We start from the raw sequence: 21434 nt of genomic DNA, 5'->3' as shown, positions 1-21434 counted from the left end.
TTCCCTATTTAATCAACCTAAAATAAGTCCTATCCCCTAGTCACTCTATCATATCATCTTGTTGGAGACTTTCCTTAAATATGTTCATCGCTATCTGAAATTTTCTTACACATTTTGTTTGCTTATTGTTTGTTTCTTTTCATGTGAGCCGGAGTTTCCTCTGTTAGGTCATGCTGTGTGCTCTGTGTTTGGAACACTGCTTGGCATATACTAAGTGATCAAGGAAATCTTTGTGGAATGAGTGAATGACAGAATGATGGAGATCTAGGAACAGAGGGTGGAAGCTACACATAGGCAGAGGACTTTCTTTTTCTTTCTTTTTTTTTAAATATATTTTTGTTGTAGATGAGCACAATACCTTTATTTATTTTTATGTGGTGGTGAGGATCGAACCCAGTGCCTCATAACTGTGAGGCAAGCACTCTACCCCTGAGCCACAACCCCAGCCCCAGAGGACTTTCTTAACAACAGCTATCTAAGGATAAAGCAGTCTGCCCTAGAGGCATCTTTGGAAGTAAGCACCATGTTGAGGACAGAGGGATCCCGTGTTGGGTTGGTGGGGGAAGGCTGTGTTGGGGTTCCTTTGGCTCCTCAGTAAGATCTCAAATAAGTTTTTTTTTTTCTTTTTTTTTTTTTTAAATTAAGTTTTGAACTAAAACCCTGATACAGAGTGCTGTCTTATCATTGTCTGTGTTAAATATGGAACAGGTATTTTCTCTGTTAATAACTGGGGATAGAGGCCCGGAGGGTGGAGGAGGCAGAGACAAAATCTGACAGTGCAAGATTCTGTTTCTGGGCTCTGGAGAAGTCTGACAGAGCCACTGATGGATTTGATTAAATTTGAATAAAATAAATGAAGACAATTATGAATAATCATTTCCAGAGCAGTTGCTGCCTTACCATCGGGCTCCTGTTCCTATTCTTCTAGACCCTAATGCCTCCATAATTGTGTCTTCTGTTCCTTTCCTCACAAGGAATGACTGTACCCAAGACAGAAAGTTCTCCTAGTTGCCTCAAGTTCCTTTTTCCCCCATCTATGTCCAATCAGTCACCAAATTTGCTCACTCTTATCATCTCCTAATATCCCACTGTATCTTCCATCTCAGGTCCTACACTCTTTATTTGAAACTACCCTGCCACCCTACCGGTTTCTCTGCACCTGCATTTTAGGATGTTCAATCCATTTCCTACTGTGCAGACGAAGCTCTTTCTAAAACAAATTCAGATAAGTCTTCCTCTGGATAAAGCCTTGTAAGTTTTGCATTTCCTGACCATTAAGTCTATTACCTTAGTATGGCCCCCTAGGCTCTGGCTGACCACAGGCTCTGACACCTGCTACTGTGTCCATTACCTGTGCTTCTAAAGATTCAAAATTCTCTGAGGTTCCCTGTAGACTTCACAGCATTTCACACCTTTGGGCCTTTGCTCATATTGGTCCATCTAGCTTGGCTGCTTCTCCATGCATTTAACTCCAACTGATCCTTAAAAGCCCAGGGTAAGTCTCAAGTCTGCATCCCAGGACCCAGCATGGGGCCAGGCCTAACACCTCAGGTTCCTCCCTGCTGACCAGAACCACAGAGAAAATAGCCACGTCTTGCCAAATACATTAATGTGTTCCTGCAGTCTTGGCTTTCTGTACTTTCAATAGCTAAGAAACCGTGGGCTAGTAATTTTTCGCTCACATCTAAGATGGCATGATTCAAACCCCATCTCACAGGCTTATATTATGAAAATTAAATGAAATGGTGGAAATGAAAAATCCTTTGTAAATATTTATATACTTATTTATTCAACAAATAGCCCTTAAGCCCTTCTAAGAGTGATCAAGGAGGTGCTGTATTAGTTGGTAGTGTGGCCTTGACCTTTGTGGAATTCAAATTAGTGTATTTTATGCATCATTATCCTGCACCAGACACTGAGCTCCTTTTGGTTAGGGACCATGAATTATTCACCTCTGTGCAAAGCAAGTACGTATTAGTCAGCTTTTTACCACTATAACAAATATCTGAGATAATTGACTTACAAAGATAAAATGTTTATTTTGTTTTACAGTTTTGGAGATTCTAATTCATGGTCCATCGGCCCCACTGCTTTTGGGCTTGTGGTGAGGCAGAACATCATAGAGGGAGTGTATAGCAGAGCATAACCACTCACTCTGTGGCCAGTACATAAAAGAGAGAAAGGGGCCAAGGTCCCACTATCCTATCCCCTTCAAGGGCATGCCCTAGTGGCCTAAAGACTTCTCAATAAGTCCTACCTCTTAAAGGTATCATCATCTCCCAACAGAGCCAATCTGGGTACCAAGCCTTTAACATATGGACCTTTGTGTCCAAACCATCACATGATGCTCAGGAGATATTTTCTAGTTGGATGAGTAAATGAATAAATGAGGGAGTGACATTCCAGGGAAAGGGAAAAACTCATTCAAACTCATGGAGATGTTATGGAGCAAGTCACATACAGAGAACACCACACAGTTTAAAGTCATTGGAGGTCAAGGTATGAGGAGCATGTGACTAGCAATGAGAGTGAAGGGTAGATGGGCCCAATTACCGGGGACCATGGGCTCATGTTAAACAGATGGACTTCAGAGGAAGGCAATGGGGGTTTTAAGCTGGGCTTAGGAAGAGTCCTGTACTCCAGTATGGAATGTGGATTTTAGGGAGGATTGAAGGTTATTGTGGGAGTAGGACAGTGAGGAAGATTTGGTCATGGAATGGAGAAGAAGGGATGAAATGGAGAGCTCCAGAAAAGTAGAATGGGCTAGCACTGGTGAAGGGTTGGTAGGGTGGGCAAGGGAGAGAGGAATAGGGGGTAGTTCCCAGGTTCGACCATTTGACTATTCACATGTTAAATGTTTCCTATGTGTGTTTCATATTCCACCCTTGTTGACAGCACTGTGTCTTGGTGACAGGACAGTGCCCTTAGTGTACATTTTAACCAATTTCACTTTATAAAGAGATGTAGATGGGGAGAACGAACTTGCACATTCATTTATTTTACAAATGAAGAAACTGATGCATAGGGAAGAAGGAAAAAGTGATTAGTGCATGAGGTGGCATTTGAGATTTTCATCATTTTTTTCTCATTTATCCAAATATGTGTTCAGTCCTGAGATAGACTGGCAAAAGGACCTAGGTTCCTCCCTTCCCTCTATCCATGCCTCTTTGTAATGAGACTTTGCTCTCCTTCCCAATCAGAGGCAGAGTTTACTTTACCATCCCCTTGTGTTGGGCTTATGACTTGAATTGATCAATAGAATGTATTATAGGTGATATGATGATTTTTGAGGCTTGGCCCTAAGAGATTGTATCTTCTGCTTTTACCCTCTTGGAACACTTCCCTGAGGCTAGAATGTAAGTTTGTCTAGCTTATTGGTACATGGGAGGCCACATGAAGAGAAACCATGGTGCCCAGCTAGCACCAACTGCCAGACATATGAGTGAGGACATATTAGACCTTCCTTCCTGTCCAGCTGATCTTCCATCTGAAAGCAGCTCCTAAGTAATCCGAAGTGAAACTAGCAATGGAGCTATATAACCACCCACAGGATTGTGAGAAATAATAAATTATTTTTGTTTTAAGCCATTGAGTTTTGGGGAGTGGTTTGTTATGCAGCAATAGATAACAGAAACAACTTCTCTGCTCCCTACGTCAATAGATGGCTTTACTATCTACTTGGTTGCCAAAGCCCTTTCCATCATATTTCACATTTAATCTGCCACCAAGTCCAAGGAATTTTTACCTTTCAATATATATCACAACACTCTACTTTCTACCTTCCCCATAGCTATGATTTAGTTCTGGTTCTTTTTGTCTCTTGCTTGGATTATTATAGCAGTCTTTTGACTGTTTTCCCTATCTCCTGTTTCCCTGCTTCCTACCCTTCCAATCTAAGTCATTGGTTCCTACAACAGTCAGAGTTAACTTTCTTACAGACACATGTTATCATGTTACTCCATTGCTTCAAACCTTTTTTCTTTGCAAGGTAAAGTCCAAAACCCTTAATATGATTTACAAAGCCTTGGACTATCTGATCACAACCTGTTTTTGTGGCCCCATCTTCCACCATTCCTCTCAATGAACTCTACATTATTGAGCTGTTTCACAGGTTCTGGTGGGCTTCAGGAACCTGCTTTAACTCCTCTGTGGCATGAGGCAACCTACCGAAGAGTTTGAATAAGAACACTTGACCTGTGATTTTGGCTAAGTTCACAGGCTGACCACGAGGGACTCACACTAGGATAAATATTTGTCCTGTGAAGATTTACTAATTCCAAATGACATCCACATATGATACTACCTTTTAAAAGTGACTGATCTCTATCAAGAATACAAGTAATGATGAATATTGGTGAGGATGTGGGGGAACAATACACTCATACATTGCTGGTGGGACTACAAATTGGTGCAACCACTCTGGAAAGCAGTATGAAGGTTCCTCAGAAAACTTGGAAAGGAATGACCATTTGTCCCAGTTATCCCAACTCCTCAGTATATACCAAAAGGACTTAAAATCAGCATACTATAGTGAAATATCCACATCAATGTTTATAACCATTCAATTAACAATAGCTAAGCTATGAAACCAGTATAGGAACCCTTCAACAGATAAATGGATAAAGAAAATGTGGCATATATACATAATAAAATACTACTTAGCCACTACAAAGAACAACTTTATGACTTTTGCCAGCAAATGGAAGAAACTGGAGACTATCATATTAAGTGAAATAAGCCAATCACAGAAAACCAAAAGCCAAATGTTCTCTGATATGCAGATGCTAACATACAACAAGGTGGGGTGGTGTAGAAGTTCAGTAGATTAAACAAAGGGGAAGGAAGGGAAGGGAAAGAGAATGGGAATTGGAAAGACAGTAAATGAATCAGATATAACTTTCCTATGTTCATATATAAATACACCACTAGTGAAACTCCACATCATGTACAACCTCCTAAGTAGAATAAGTTATATTCCATGTATGTATAGTATGTCAAAATATACTCTATTGTCATGTAAATCTAAAAAGAACAAATAAAAAAATTTTTTAAATGACTGATTCTCATATGATAAAAACATAAATTTTGGGGCTGTGGCTCAAGCAGTAGCGCGTTCACCTGGCATGTGTGGGGCACTGGGTTTGATCCTCAGCACCACATAAAAATAAAAAAATAAAGATATTGTATCCACCGAAAACTAAAAAATAAATATTTAAAAAATCAATATTAAAAAATTCTCTCTTTAAAAAAACATAAATTTTATAAAAATTTATGAAAATAAAAAATATGAACTAGAGAAGGTTGATTTCTTGATCCTAACAACTAGAAAAGATTCTAGGAAATTTTGTTGTAGAAACAATGGTATTCGCTGAGCAACCAAAATTCTCAGGCCTGATAGAAAAACCCCTGGCCTTGGTGTCAGACAGACTCCAAGATAAATGGCTCTTCCATTTACCAAATGTGTGACCTTGAGCAAGTTACATAAGCTTTCTGATTCCAATTTTCTTATCTATGAAAAGAGGGTGATAATCCATACCTTGCATGATTATATTGAGGATTAAAGGGGATAAAATATGTAATTCAAAGTTCTCTACAAGATTTTTGTCAATTCCATGAGAGCCCGTGCTCTTAGAGGTACCTCCAGTCTCCTTTTTCAATTAAGACAAAACAAAGCATTGCTTAACTTCCTTACTCATGCACCATCGTGATTCCTCTCAGAAAGCATTTGTAGGTGTGGTAGACTCTCTTGACATCTGGAGAGTCACAGAAGTTGTCACATCATAGTCATGCCAGTGCTTAAAACCCTTTGCCCACTCACCATGGGAAGATTTCTTCTGACTCTACCCATGCAGAATCTACCTTTACACTGATTTTCTTTTTTTTTTTTAAGAGAATTTTTTAATATTTATTTATTTATTTATATTTTTTTAGTTTTCGGCGGACACAACATCTTTGTTTGTATGTGGTGCTGAGGATCGAACCCGGGCCGCACGCATGCCAGCCGAGCGCGCTACCACTTGAGCCACATCTCCAGCCCCATACACTGATTTTCTTACTTATCTTTTTCCTTTTCCCCCTCCCATCTCTCTTTATTACCCCTCCCTCCCATTTTGCCAACTGAATTTCAAATTCTCCTCCATCTTTTTACATCGAGCAAATTTGTGGTGCTCCCCCCTTCTCTCCCAGACTTACTCTACATTCAGGGACTCAAATAAGACAAAGGACCTTCTGTGTGTTAGCATCTATCCTTCTTAGAAAGCAGTTGTGGTTAAATATAGCATTTTTTCTGTTATAATAACCACAATGTTTCATATTTATTGAGTGCTTACTCTGTACCTAGCCTTTTATTAAGTGCTTTCCAGTAGCTCATTTGCTCATTTTATCTTCACAATTCTGGAAGGTAGCTCTTGTTATGTTCCTCAGATAAGGAAGGGATACACATGTCAAAAAAATAAGGCAATTGACATAGATTGTACAGCAAACCAGTATTGTGACAAGGATTGAAAACCAGGTCTGCTGGCCCCAAGCCTGTTCTCTTTCTTTTACATATGGCCTTTCAGGGAGAGGAGAAGGAGAAAGACCTGAGGCTACATAAAAGCAATGCCATCTGTTCTCATATTATATGTTTCACAACTTTAAAAGGATAGTTTTATATGTTATTATTCCTGTGAAGAATGAATAATCATTATCTTCTCACCAATTTTGAAATGAGGAAAGTAAGGGTTTATTGGAGAAAGTAAGTGAATAGTCAGCATAGGATGTTTGCTTTTTTTAAAAAAATATATTTTTAGTTTTAGATGGACACAATATCTTTATTTATTTTTATGTGGTGCTGAGGATTGGACCCAGTGCCTCACGCATGCGAGGCAGGTGCTCTACCACTGAGCTACAGCCCCAGCCCTTAAGATGTTTGCTTTTGAGATTACAGAGGTCCCAGTAGTAAGTGATCAAGGGGTTCAGTATACTATGGGAGATGGTGGCCTCAGTAATGTAAAAACAAGGCCAGTGACTGAGGGCCCGGAAACCCATGACCATTGAAGTCACTATGAGGATTGTATGACAGGGGCTAGTGAGGATGACCATGAGCCAGGGGTTGAAATAGTTAACACATAAGAGAAACTGAGGTCAGTGGTGAGGAAGGGTATGAGGATGGTATGGTTGGAGAGAAAAGGAGAAGAAATTTCTGTACAAGCGGGGAAGTGGCAATGCTGGCCCACCTCCTAGTTTTATGGTGTGTGGGTAGTGGGAAATTGAGAAGCCTTCTCGTAGAGGGCTAAAAAGGGAGCAGGGTCCTGGAGGACAGTAATATTTCAATAAATACAAAGAAGTAACCTGAGTACTCTGAAGAAGCAGTGGGTGTAGAAGAGTTTGTTGACAAAGGAAGAGGGCTCTAGGGGACACAGGGGAAAAGGCTGTCTGAGAAATGGGCAATAGAAATGAGTGAAAGGGTTGGGAAGAAGCTCAGAATAGAATAAAGGATTGAGTCTGAGGGACAGGACAGACAAGCAGAAGGACTGTTAATTTGGGTGATTGCCTAGGCTGGGGGGAAAGAATGTAGACAGGTTCAGAATGCAACTTGGTGAAAAACTGGTTTTGGTATTTGACTCAGACCTCTAAGATTTGGTATAGGGGAAGAGTGTAGGGAAGGACAACTACTTTAGACTAAAACAGTCAGCTGGCTCCTGTGGCCTCAGGAAGACTGGAAGTGAAGTCCACAAGAGGGTTTGAAGGTGGGTTGCTAATTATCTTCTGTACATACCACTCTTGGAAGAGTGGGACTTTCTAATGCTCAGGCAAGAAAACTTTCCATTCCAGTTGGTAGCCTCCAAGCTACTGTTGGTAATGGGGAAACACTGAAAGTTTTCTTTTCTTTTTCTTTTGGTTTGTTTTAAAACCAGGTTGATAGTGACATTTAAAAAGGTTACTCAGGGGGCTTGGATTGTGGCTCAGTGGTAGAGCTCTTGCTTAGCACATGTGAGGCACTAGGTTCTATCCTCAGTATTACAAATAAATAAATAAATAAATAAATGTATTGTATTCATCTACAACTAAAATTAATAATAGTAATAAAAATTTTACAAAAAGGTTACTCAGGCCACTGATGTAGAGGAGGTATTGGAGAGCAGAATTAGGAATAACAAAGCTGTTGCTTTAGTCCAGGCAAGAAGTAATGAATCCTGAATCAGAGAATGGGCAGTAGGAATCAAGAGGAAGAGTAAGGATATACTAAGGCCAGGAGGGGTGGGCTTGGAAGCTGCTAGCTTGGAAGAATGAAAAGATGGGAGGCCAGCTGGGTCTACCAGGACTGCAGAACAAGTGAAGGAATGCATCAAATTGAGGACGATACCCAGATTTCTGGCTTAGTTTCTACTTGTAGTCCGCCATTAAGGTTCTGCCTCTCTCCCTCTCTGGGCTTTTGTGAGAAAGGAGCGATGTAACCCGCAAGAAAGTTATTTGAAAAAAGGAAAGCTCAGTGCCTATCATCATCTACTTTATCATCAAAGCTCTCTGGTCACCCAGTAGATTTTCTGTGGAGCAAGATGTGAGAATTAAGGTAAATCACAATAGCCACCCAAATATGGGGAAGCTGTGGGCCCCCAAGATACCTTGGATTCCCAACACCTGCCAGGAGCTAGGGGCGGGGCGAACACGGACTCCGCCCCTGGGCGGGGACTGGACTCAGCGGGAGCTGAACCCAGCTGGAGCCTGAGTGAGCCTCAGTCCTCATCCGCTGAGGTGGGGACCAGATCCGTCCGTCTCGCTCCACCCGGCTCCACCCTGCCAGGCTCCCCAGATCCCGCAGCAACCCTCCTGCCGCCACGTGGGACTGTCCGGCTGCGCAGTCCGTGAGCCAGTACCTCGTCCACCTCGGAGTCCGAGGTAAGGGGCGCGGCCCCATCATCCAGCCGGCGAGGAAAAGTGAACGAGTGCTGAGAGCTAGCGCTGGGCAGCCGAGGGGACACCGAAAAGAAGGGCTGGGGGAGGCCGTTAGAGAGGGGCGCCGAGACAAGGAGGAGGCACTGGCCTTGGCAGGGGGCGTTGAGGGGCTCTCCCTGAAAGGTAGGGGCCTCCCGGGGAGCTCCAAGGGCAGAGGGCAAGAAAGCGTGCCCCGCATGGGAGGAAAGATGAGCTGCAACTGAAGGGCAGCGGGATTGCTGGGAAAACTGGGGAGGGGGGCGTTGGCGGCTCGGGGTAGAGCTGGGAGGGTTAGTGCGGAAAGAGGGAGCCCGGGAGCCGAGGAGCTAGGGCAGGAGGAGGCGTGGAGGCGAAGAGGGGAGGGGAGGGGAACGGATGAGGAGTGAGGTGCTGAGAGGAAGGGGCGCTGAGTAGGCGAGGGTGTCAGGTCCGAGAGAGGGTCAGCGGACAGGAGGTGTGAATATGAATAGCTACTAAAGGAGGGAGCGCAAAGCTGGAACCCAGTTGGTACCCGAGAAGGGGTCGCGGTGAATGCAGGGCGAGGGGTGGGGCTTGGAAGCTGCTAGCTTGGAAGAATGAAAAGGTGGGAGGCCAGCTGGGTCTACCCGGACTGCAGAGCAAGGGCGCGGAAGCTGGAGGAGGGAGTGGGCATGGTTCTAGATGTGGGCAGGGGGCGCCTGGGTTCTAGTCAGGAGTCGGGGCGGGGAGACGCTGGAATAGAGCAGGGTCTGGAGGCTGGAGGTGGAAGAAAGGTGAGCGAACTTGGAGAATTTGGGGTGGTGGGGGCACTGGGTCAGGTTGGGGAGGAGACCAGGTGTGGGTTGTGGTGTGTTGGGGGAAGTAATGCGAACAGTGAAGCCTAGGTGCTAGGATTCTCAGAAGACTGAGAGGTGTTGGGGGGGGGACTAGCACTGGACCAGATTACATTGCCACCTGGGATCACTAACAAGAAGCAAATCGTGGACAGGAAAAATTCATCCATAGGCTTCCTCTGTTCTGGAGTCTAAGCGTGGAAGGGACTTTGGGGTGGACAGTGTGGCAACCTCTGGAAACTAAGAGAGGTGTATATGTGGGTGTGTATGGGTTTCCATCACAGCTTCCCAGAATCCAGATGTGCAGGGATGGAGGACAATAAAATGATTGGATATGAGTGTATGCGCTTAGGTACAGCACACATCTATTCTATGCTATAAACAGAGGAAGACAATGGAAGTTATGAAAGGCCCTCTCTGTGGTAATGGGAAGGGCTAGAATGGTGGTAGTCAGAGGCGAGGCCTTTTGGGAAGGCAGGTGGGTCAGGGAACCTCCTCATGAGGGATTTTAGCTAGTAGTGGAGTAAAGTGCATTCCTACTAGAGGATACAGTATAGGAAAAGGCAAAATCTAAAATGACCTCCAATCCAAGAAATAAATTTCCAGTTTCTTAAAGATTGTAATTAAAAAAAAAAAAGAAGAAGAAGAAGCTATCAGTAACAGAATACTTAAGTTTGGAGCTCATGGGGGCTGGGGCTGTAGCTCAGCACTCAGAGTGCTTGCCTAGCATGCTGAGGCACTGGGTTCAATCCTCAACACCACATAAAAATAAACAAATAAAATAAAGGCATTCTGTCCATCTATAAGTACAAAAAAAAAAAAAAAGTTTGGAGCTCATTAGGACATCTTCCCAGAATATGCACAGGGCCCAGTACATGCTAGGTGCTTGGTGAATGTTGACTGAATGAAGAATTGAGCTGAGGTGGTTTCTGCCTCAATTTCTTCATCTACCCCAAGGATTATGAGAAGCCAATAGGATATAATGGGTGAAAAGAGCTTTGTAAACTGTAAAGTACTTATAAATGTGATGTACACTGATGTTCCTTTTTTTTAATATGTCTTTTTTTTTAAAGAGAGAGAGAGAGAGAGAGAGAGAGAGAGAGAGAGAGAGAGAGAATTTTTAATATTTATTTTTTAGTTTTCGGCGGACACAACATCTTTGTATGTGGTGCTGAGGATCCAACCCGGCAGCACGCATGCCAGGCCAGCATGCTACCGCTTGAGCCACATCTCCCACCCACACACTGATGTTCTTATGCAGGTGTGCCTCCATTCTGTCAGCAGTTACACACATGGCTATCTTTTTTTAAAGTTTTTAAAAATTTATTTTAATTAGGTATATATGACAGCAGAATGCATTTTGATTCATTGTATACAATTGCAGCACAACTTTTCTTTTATCTGTATACAATGTAGCATTGCACCATATGTGCACTCATATATGTACCTAGGGTAATAATATCTATCACTTTCCACCATTTTTCCTGTCCCCATATTTCATCCCCTCCACTCCCTCCCCTTTGCCCAAAGTTTCTCCATTTTCCCCATGCCATCCCCCATTATGGATCAGCCTCTACTTAACGGAGAGAACATTCGGCCTTTGTTTTTTTCCCATTGGCTTACTTTGCTTAGCATGATATTTTCCATCTCTATCCATTTACTTGTAAATGCCAAAATTGTATTCTCTTTTATTGCTGAGTAATATTATCTTTTTCCAACCTGGAGAAGGAAGAAAATGAACATTTATCAAGCATCTGCTGTTGTGCAGATAAAATGCATTGAAAGTAACTAGTAGAATACTTGGCGGTTAGTAGGAGCTCAATATATGATAGCAATTATGATGGTGTTTCTATTGGCTATACAAGACCTGGGATAACAATGAGGAGGTGGGCTGGGCTAGGCTGGTGATGATGGGTTGGCAGTGGAAAATGAATTAAAGATTTAATTTTAAAAGAATATGCCTTTTGGGAGAATGGGCATATATATAGTAGAGGGAGGTCCACATTTGCCTAACTCCTTAGCCCCACTGATAAATGTTCTCTGAAGGAAGATAAGGAATTACATTTTTTGAACACCTGCTATATTCCATGTACTGTGCTAAATCACCTATATTACCTATATTCTTCCCCAAATGCTTATTTTACAAAGGAGGAAACTGTTTCTTAGTCATGTAAAATTTCTTGCCCAGATCTCACCGTTAATAAATGACAAAGCAGGAAATTATATCGACTTTGTTTGCTTTGGAACCCCAAACTATTTTCAGTACTTAGATGAGTTGCTATGAGAAAACATGAAGCACAGAGAAAAAAAAACCCCAAAATTTCAAAGTGATTTATAAAGATCTCTCTTATGTACTAGTTTTAATTCTTACAAGAGTTTTGCCAGGAAGCCATTTTATTAACTTATTTTTTAGATGAGGAAACTGAGGCTCGGGATGTGATTTGCCTAAATTTACACAACTACTGAGAGTTCCAGGACTTAACCCAGGTCTCTTGGACTCAATCTCCCTGTCCGAGCTTTTGGCTCAATCAAAAAAGAATTCCCTTCTTTGCTATATTTATTGAGTTGATATCTTCTTGATGGATTTTAGGGGGATATCTCCCCTGCCTTTTTCCTGGCTGAAGTTGATTCTTACTTAGGTGTTTATTTCTGCTGCCTATGAGACTGAAAGGGACATTTGTTTTTTCACATCTTTTTTTGAGGATCCACTTCTTTCCTTCCCCCAGCCTGGGATCAGGGATAACATACTTCCCAGATGATTCCTAGGCCTTCATTTGTATTGCTCATGGAGACAGTGAGCCACCCAGCTTTATCATTTTATGTGACTGTCACAAAAGAGAGGGAAGGTTTGATCAATCTTATCTTACAAATGCAGTTCTGCATGCACTACTGTGCAGTGACCTGTCTGCTCAGATCTGCCTCAGGGGGCTGCCTGCTGGGACGTTTTTTGCCTCTCTTCCAGATGTCTGTGTCCCCCTTGCCCCCCTCCTGAGAAGATCCCCCTTGGGGGCTTCTATTCTCACACCACCTACTGGGAAAGCTGTGCTGTGTGCACATAAGCAGATGTTGATGGCAGAGTGTGGCAAGTACGGAATGGTGTTGGGGACACTTCTCTACTCACCCTAAAATTGTTCTGGCTTTTATCTTCCTTAAGCCCTGTCAAATCTGGAAGACACCGGCTAACAGAAGTTCGGATCATGAACTGTGTGGCCTTAAACAATTTGCTTCTCTTTGTGGAGCCTCAATTTCATTTACCTACAAAATGATGCTAGGGGTTGGATCGGAACAGGAATTGAAACTATCTTTGACTCTCGCCATCACTCTCCACTCTCCACATCTGCAAGGCTAATAAATGTAGAAAAATTTCCCTCTGTTTCTACATAAGGCCACATGTATTTTCTCAGCATGGTGTATAAAGCAGTTACATTCATTCTCTTATTTAAAATTCACAGCAGCCTTGTGAAGTAGTTATTATTATTATTAGATGAGAACACTGAGTCTTAGAGTTTTAATGACCTGCCCAATTTCATACACTGAGTTACTATGAAAGCTGGCACAAATAGCCAGGGTTTTTGTTATGATAAACCTGTCACTTCAGTATCCTTCTAATTCTAGCAGTTTAAGAGTGTAAAACTGGCTTCATCAGATAAAATGAAAACATTTATATTGGTAATCTGGCACATGAAAAATAATTAATGTTTATTGAAAGAAGTATCATCTTCTAAAGATATAGGTCCAGTGTTGGTGTCCCCATGATAGATAAAACTCCTTTCAATCCAGAAAGAGAAGCAGTTAGTTTGTTGTAAAACAGCACCCAAATAATGAAGCCCAGATGAGAGAGAGGCAGTTGAACAAAATTTGACAGCAAATGTGAATAAAAGGGGCTAGTGAAGTAATAATTTTAGAGTACCTCCTATAGGCCAATAAATGCTCAGATTGTTTACATATAGTAGTGCTTACTATATTTGTACCATTGCTCCATGAAGTAGGTGGCAATTTCCTATTTTAAGGTAATAATGCTCTGACTTAGTGAGTCAATACGACTTGCTTAAGAATTCAACTGATGGGTAGAGCAGAAATTTAAAACTTTCCCATAACACTGCAGGGTACCGAGTCTAGTCTCAGCCATTAGCTATGAGACTTGGGTGAATCTTCTTAATTCAAATGGGAATAATCCTTGTCCTTTCAACTTTATTTCCCAGGTTTAGAGGATAAAATAAGATAAAGGACATGAAATTAAAATGAAAATCAAAGCTGTGTTTTAGTGAAGTTGCCCTTTGACCACTTTTTGAGGAAATAATTAGGAAAGTGAACAAAGGTTTATGCAAAGAAATGTTCACTTCAGGGTTGGGGCTGTAGCTCAGTAGTACAGTACTTGCCTAGCATGTGAGGCACTGGGTTCGATCCTCAGCACCACATAAAAATAAATTTAAAGAAAGGTATTCAGTCCATCTACAACTTAAATAATTAAAAAAAGAGAGAAATGTTCACTTCAATTTAATATATAATAATTAAGAATAGAAACACAACTTAAACTGAAAAGCAGCTCTCAAAGAGAATGACAACATTAAAGAACTGGTCGTAGGAAATGATTTTATGAAGAATTTTTAAAGTCTTAGTACTTTTTAAATTATTAAATACTTTTTTTTCCCATACGATTTTATTTTTTTTTAGTCATACATGACTAAATTATTAAATACTTTTAAAATTTAAATACTTTTGCCAAATGATAGCATACCATACATTCTGGTCTATACTTTCTGTGCAGATGATCTCAGCTATTAAAATATGCATAGAAATTATAGACTAGAATGTATGGTATGCTATCATTTACATATAAATAAAAAGTATATTTTTCTATGCTTGTATATGCAAAAAATATCTCTGAAGGAGATATAAATTGGTAACATGTGCCTCTGGGGAGGGGAACTGGAAGTTGGGAACCAGGATGGAAGCAACGCTTACTTTTCAGTATAAGATTTTAGGTTCCATATTACTTATTTTTTTAATGTTAAAAAGTAAGAAAATAATGCAAATTACAGATGATGAAAAATAATACTAGTAAATAATGAAAAGTTGATGAATTACCTTCAATGAGTGTGCATTGCCTTTTAAATTAATGAATAAGATATAGTTCTTGGCTGGGGCTGTAGCTCAGTGGTAGAATGCTTATTTAGCACGTGTGAGGCACAGGGTTCAATCCTCAGCACCACACAAAATAAATAAATAAAGATATTGTGTCCATCTACAATTAAAAAAAATTTAAGAAGATATAATTTTAAAAATAGGCATGTATGGTGGTACAAGCATTTTTTTTGAATGAATATATATTGGAAGAAATATACTATTTTTTTTTAAGAGAGAGAGAGAAGAAAGAGAGACAGAGAGAGAGAGAAGTTTTTAAATTTATTTTTCAGTTTTCGGTGGACACAACATCTTTATTTTATTTTTATGTGGTGCTGAGGATCGAACCCAGCGCCCTGTGCGCATGCCAGGCGAGCGTGTTACTGCTTGAGCCACATCCCCAGCCCCTAAAATTTTAATAGTAGTCATTTTTGGGTAAGTGAGATATTAGATAATTTAAATTTTTATCTTTTATACATTTGCATAAATTTCAAATTTTTTATAATGAATATGTACTTTCATAGCAGAAATTTTCTTTTGTAAACAAAGACAAAGAAAGACGAATGGAGCAGAGTGAAAGATGGTATCATGTCATTGTGGTGGTTTCCCTTCTGTTAGGTAGAAAAAACAATTCTTTTAAATCACCAGTTCTTTTTTTGTTTTGTTTTGTTTTGGGGGCATACCAGGGATTGAACTCAGGGGCACTTGGCCACTGAGCCACATCCTCAGCCCTATTTTGTATTTTATTTAGAGACAGGGTCTCACTGAGTTGGTTAGTGTCTTGCTTTTGCTGAGGCTAACTTTGAATTTGAGATCCTCTTGCCTCAGCCTCCTGAGCCACTGGGATTACAGGTGTGTGCCCCCTCACTGGCTTGAATCATCAATTCTTGAAATAGGCTTTATATCTTGTATTATGACAAACTGAAAAGTGAAGTCTGTGAGACAATTTAAACAGCCAATTGCACTCTCCTTTCCAACCTCACTTTCTTCTTTCATGTAAATGATATTATGTCTAGCTGAATGTGGTGGTGCATGCCTGTGAGACAGGATGGCTATGTCAAGGGCAGCCTGGGCAATTTAGTGAGATCTTGTCTCCACAAAAAAAAAATTAAAAGAGGTGGTAGAGCACCCCTGGGTTCAATCTCTAGCACTGGGGTGTGGGGGGGAAATGCTGTTATCCTACTACAGGGACACAGCCACATCAATGTTTATAGCAGCACAATTCACAATAGGTAAATTGTGGAACCAACCTAGATGCACTTCAGTAGATGAATGGATAAAGAAAATGTGGCATATATACACAATGGAATATTACTCAGCAATAAGAGAGAATAAAATCACGACATTTGCAAGTAAATGGATGGAGTTGGAGAAGATAATGCTAAGTGAAAACCCAAAAACCAAATGTTGAATGTTTTTTCTGATAAAAGGAGGCTGATTCATAGTTGGGTAGGGAGGGGGAGCATGGGAGGATTAGAGGAATTATGAATAGGACAAAGGGGTGGAGGGGAAGGGAGGGGGCATGGGGTTAGAAATTATGGTGGAATAAGATGGACATCGTTATCCAAAGTACCTGTATGAAGACACGAATGGTGTGAGTATACTTGTATACAACCAGAGATATGAAAAATTGTGCTCTATATGTGTAATATATCATATATAACAAATTAGAATAAAAAAAAATTTAAAAATGCTGTTGTGCCTAAGCCTCCAAGTATCCTGGACATGTTTTATACCTCTTGAGCCTTGTCATGGGACTGATGATACAGGGATAAAGCTGAGGGTCTTATATAAAGGCAGGAAGAACAGAGGGCACTGAAGACTAGTGGTGATATATTAAGAAAGTTTTTTTTTTAATAACTATTATCAATTCTCTATATGTGTCTCATTGTTCTTAAAGAGTGCTTTAAATTTACATTTGAGTATTGTGTGGTAGTGTAATCCCAGTGACTTGGGAAGCTGAGGCAGGAGAATTCCTGCATTCAAAGCCAGGCTGGGCAACTTAGCAAGACCTTATCTCAAAATAAAAATAAAAAGATCTGAGGATGTAGCTCAGGGGTAGAGGACCTGACTATTCTTGGGGTTTAATCCTTAGTACTGCAAAAAACAAAAACAACCTTCTATGTTCATCAGCTTCTTGTCTTTATAGTTTATCTGAGAGTTACATAAAGCCAAACTCAACAATCTCACTCCCTTTCTTTTTTTTGGGTGGGAGTTGTAGCTCAGTGGTAGAGCGCTTGCCTAGCACATGTGAGGCACTGGGTTTGATCCTCAGCACTACATAAAATCAATCAATCAATCAATCAATAAAGGTATTAAAAAAACAGAACTACCAAAGACAATGATAACCTGAACACTTTCTCACATTAGAGGTACCCTTCTACCATTCCCTGATTACTTACCTAGCCCGTTTGTACCTAGTGTTAAGCAAGAGGAGAGACTTAAGGTGGAGAAGTAGGGCACTTGGTGTTTCGAAGCTGTAGAAGAAGCAACTAAAGGACTCACATCAGGTAATAGGACCATTGGAAGGTTGGTGACTCAAAGTAGCCAACTGACCATAGGTCTCTCTTGCATATGGCTTCAGTGAGCAGTGATAAAACTGGAGTCAAAGATGCCTCTGACCAGAATTTTGACTATATGTTCAAGCTGCTCATCATTGGCAGAAGCAGTGTTGGCAAGACCTCCTTCCTCTTCTGTTACACTGGATCATGGAGTTCAGATTCAAAGTGTTCTAAGAAAAGGAGAGAATGGTAGTAGGCCTAGCACATACTAATATTTGCTGAATGAATGAATGAGTGAATGAACAAATAAAAGATCAAGGCTTAGAAAGATTGGATTATAAGGACTTAAATTCACACAACTGTGGAATTTATCAGTTTATGAAGGTCATAATCATTGTTATCTCATTCAAGCCCTATAATAGCCTCATGAGAAACGCAAGGGCAGAAATTGTTCTCCCCATTTCCTATATGAGGATATTGGGGCCCCAAAGTGATGAAGTGACTTTCATTAATTCAGCACACATTTTTACTGAGTGCTGTTATGTGTGAGGATTTGTGCTAGAAGCCAGGCATGCAGAAATGGAGTATATTAAATCCCAGATGTTTAGTCTAAAAGAGGGGCCAGAAGAGTAAACAGTTCCAAAATGACAAAAGTACCATTAGAGTGTTGTGAGAACACAGGAGCAGGAGTCATATCTCTGCCATGCACAGGGAAGGTGACACTCTACCTGGACCTACAAGGATGAATAGGAGTTTATTAGGGGGAAAAATCATTCTAGGCAGAAGGAATCCACATACAAAGGGACGAAGGCATACTGTGGAGTATTTGGAGTAAAGTGTAATTTAATATTAAGGTAGCACAGGTTGATGGGGAGAAGAATTGGGGAACAAAAGCTTAGAAAGTTGATTCTTTGGTTAGTTGGTTCTTCATTAATCTGAATGGTTTGGACTTGATATTTAGAGATGTGGGGAGCCATAAAAGCTTTTGAAACAGGGAATGATAACCCTATACTGAGCCCTGCCTCCTACAGGAGACTCTCCTTGACCACCATGTCTTCCCATTGGGTTAGGCTTCTTGTGGACTTTCTTAGTCAAGGTTTTATCACTTCCCTATAGTTGTTACTTCTGTTTCCCTGTTCTTTTATTCTAGTGTCTAGCCACCCAGAGATCCGCCACCATGTCTGATTCATATTTGTACTCCCCAAATCCAGCTAGGGCTTGCCTCAGATCAACATATTCAGTAAATATTTGCTGAATGGGATTGAAGGGGAGGAGTTGGGTTCCACCCTAGTCCTGAGACAACATTTGTGGCAGGTGCAACGATGGGGTGATTCTGTGTATTTCCTCTGTTAAGCTGGGGTGGAGAGTGTGTAAATGACAGTTGACCATTAGAAGGTTGGTGACTGAAAGTCACACTAGAGGTGTGTTCTCAAGTGACCATAGGTCTCTCTTGCAGATGGCTTCAGTGACTGACAGTAAAACTGGAGTCAAAGATGCCTCTGACCAGAATTTTGACTATATGTTCAAACTGCTCATCATCGGCAACAGCAGTGTTGGCAAGACCTCCTTCCTTTTCCGCTATGCTGATGACACTTTCACCCCAGCCTTTGTTAGCACTGTGGGCATCGACTTCAAGGTGAAGACAGTATACCGTCATGAGAAGCGAGTGAAGCTGCAGATCTGGGTGAGTCATGGGCATCTTGAGCAGTGCTGACCTGAGATATAACTAGTCTGCTAGTCTACAGGCTGGGAGGTGGAACCAGCTTGGAATCTTTAGATACTAACATCAAATGTTAATGTTGCTTTAGGTCTGACCCCTGGGCTTCCCCATGCTGGTTTTATGTAAGTTTGCTCTCCTCTGAGGGTTCATTTGTGTCTGATGCTTAGATGTTCAAGAGACTTTATCCTGACTATGTAAACAAGTGACTAAGAAACTAGGCTTTGGAGTTAGAAACTTGGGTTCAGTCAGATTCTATTTCTACTACTGAGTAGCCACAGAAACTTGACTAAATTATTTAACCTCTCTGGGTCATCCTTTCTTCTTTGGAAATTATAAGGGCATCTACACATAGGGCTGTTAGATGCTTAGTGTAGTTCCTGGAATACAGCAAATACACAATCAGTGTTAGTTACTGTATCAGTTATCTATTGATGCATAACAAATTATTTTAAAACTTGGTGGTATAAATAAACAATAATAATTTATTATCTCTTAGTTTCTGTGGGTCTAATATTTGGGAGTGGCTTGGGGTTTCTTGCGAAGTGTAGCCATATGCTGGCTTGCGTTTCAGTCATCTGGAGGACTGACTGTGTCTGGAGGATCCACTTCCAAGGTGGCTTACTCACATGTCTGGTGCAGACTGTTGGCAGGAAGCCTTACTTCTTCCCATTTGGCCCTCTTAGTATCTTCACAGAGCTGCTTAATCCTCTTCATTGCATGGTAACTGGCTTTCCCTAGAGTGAGCAATCTAAGAAACCAAAGAGGAAAGGGAAATGTCTCTCATGTAGCCTTAGAGTATTCTCTTGGTCATAGATTCAGTGTGGGAGGAAGTTACACAAAGGTTTGAATACTGGGAGAGAAAGATCATTTGGAACTATATTGGAAACTGGTTTCACAACCACTATTGTTGTTATTTACCAATGGTACTAATAAAGTTTATATATGCACACAATGTTCATTTATATACATGTGTACATGCTTTATTATATATATATTATATATACACACTTTATTTTATACACACACACAAACACTATTACATATATACAACTCCCGCTCATGTATATATTTTAAATTATATAATACTTACTCTCTCTATATATTTTGTATGGGGAATTGAATCCAGGGCACTTTACCACTTAGCTGCATCCCCAGCCCTTTTTACTTTTTATTTTGAGATAGGGTCTTACTGAGTAGCTTAGGACCTTGCTGAGGCTGGCCTTGAACTTGTGATCCTCCTGCTTTAGCTTTCTGAATTACTGGGATTACAGGTGTATGCTCCTGCACCTGGTAAAACTTGTGTGTGTGTGTGTGTGTGTATTTATTTAAAATTTTTACACATATGGAGCACAACTTTTCATTTCTTTGGTTGTATATGATGTAGAGTCACACCATTTGTGCAATCATACCCATACATCAGGGGTATAATGTCCATCTCATTCTGCCGCCCCCCCCCACTTCCTCATGTATATATTTTAAATGATGTAATACCATATGGATCATATACTCATCAATGAATTTGCACTAGGGTTGGAATTTTGAAAATTTGTGAAGATATTCAAAACATATTGTTTATTATCTATTTTGCTTAGCAAATATATATATATATATATATATATATATATATATATATATATATATATTGCATTGTACATTTATTTGGACAGTCTATATATAATATTTTTACAGATTGTCATAATCTCACAATTAACATTATGAGGCAGATACTGTTTTTATATACCCTGTTTTACAGAAAAAAACAGACAGTAACTTTCCTTAAGTCAGCCATACAAATGGAGCACAACTTTTGTATCCTCTAGCTAATGACAAGAAACTTCTGTGCATTATACAAGATATCCCTGACCTCCAATCGGCTGCCTATGTCCTCTCCCGCAAATTTCTGATTTGAACTCAGATCTTCTGATTATAAATTATATGTTCTTTTCTCTACACTGCACATCTGAGGTCTTATAGAGGCCTTATTTCAATTTATGATAATATTTAATGTTAACTTATAGAGATAAGTGTTCATTTTGTTCATTTAAAGGCACTGAGGAATCATAAATCATTAGAAATGAGAGAAGCTATACAGGTTGTCTAGTTGATTGATTATCAAAGTGTGGTTTTTAGACCATCTATATGAGCAACAGTTAGGGATTTGTTGGAAATGCAAATTCTTAGACCCCATCTCAGATCCACTGAATCTGAAATGCTGGGAGTGGAACCCAACAATCTGTGGTATAAGAAGTCTTCCAGGTGGTTTTAAGGCAGGCTAAAATTGTGGAACACTGATCTAGTTTAACTCTCTTGTGGTGAGAGTAAACATGCATGTATTAAAAGCACCTCTTAGTGCCTAGTGCA

The 21434-nt window shown here is 40.5% G+C and overlaps 1 protein-coding gene and 1 long non-coding RNA gene across 2 annotated transcripts in view; one reads left to right on the top strand and one right to left on the bottom strand.

Annotated features, from left to right (window-relative positions):
- Nucleotides 1–8749: 8749 nt before the first annotated feature.
- Nucleotides 8750–21434, top strand: part of Rab3b (RAB3B, member RAS oncogene family) — a 60347-nt gene continuing 47662 nt past the window's right edge. The window contains exons 1-2 of the mRNA XM_027945014.2: nt 8750–8880; nt 18810–19037. Of these exons, the coding sequence (XP_027800815.1) occupies nt 18810–19037 (228 nt within the window). The 5' untranslated portion in view covers nt 8750–8880. The remainder of the gene's footprint in view (nt 8881–18809; nt 19038–21434) is intronic.
- The window catches only part of LOC114100341 (uncharacterized), a 107778-nt gene continuing 105879 nt past the window's right edge, over nt 19536–21434 (bottom strand). The window contains exon 2 of the long non-coding RNA XR_011708834.1: nt 19536–19821. This is a non-coding gene — a long non-coding RNA (uncharacterized lncRNA). The remainder of the gene's footprint in view (nt 19822–21434) is intronic.

Source organism: Marmota flaviventris, chromosome 10, assembly GCF_047511675.1.
Source record: "Marmota flaviventris isolate mMarFla1 chromosome 10, mMarFla1.hap1, whole genome shotgun sequence".
Taxonomy (NCBI): domain Eukaryota; kingdom Metazoa; phylum Chordata; class Mammalia; order Rodentia; family Sciuridae; genus Marmota; species Marmota flaviventris.
This window is presented reverse-complemented; position numbering and strand designations above follow the sequence as displayed.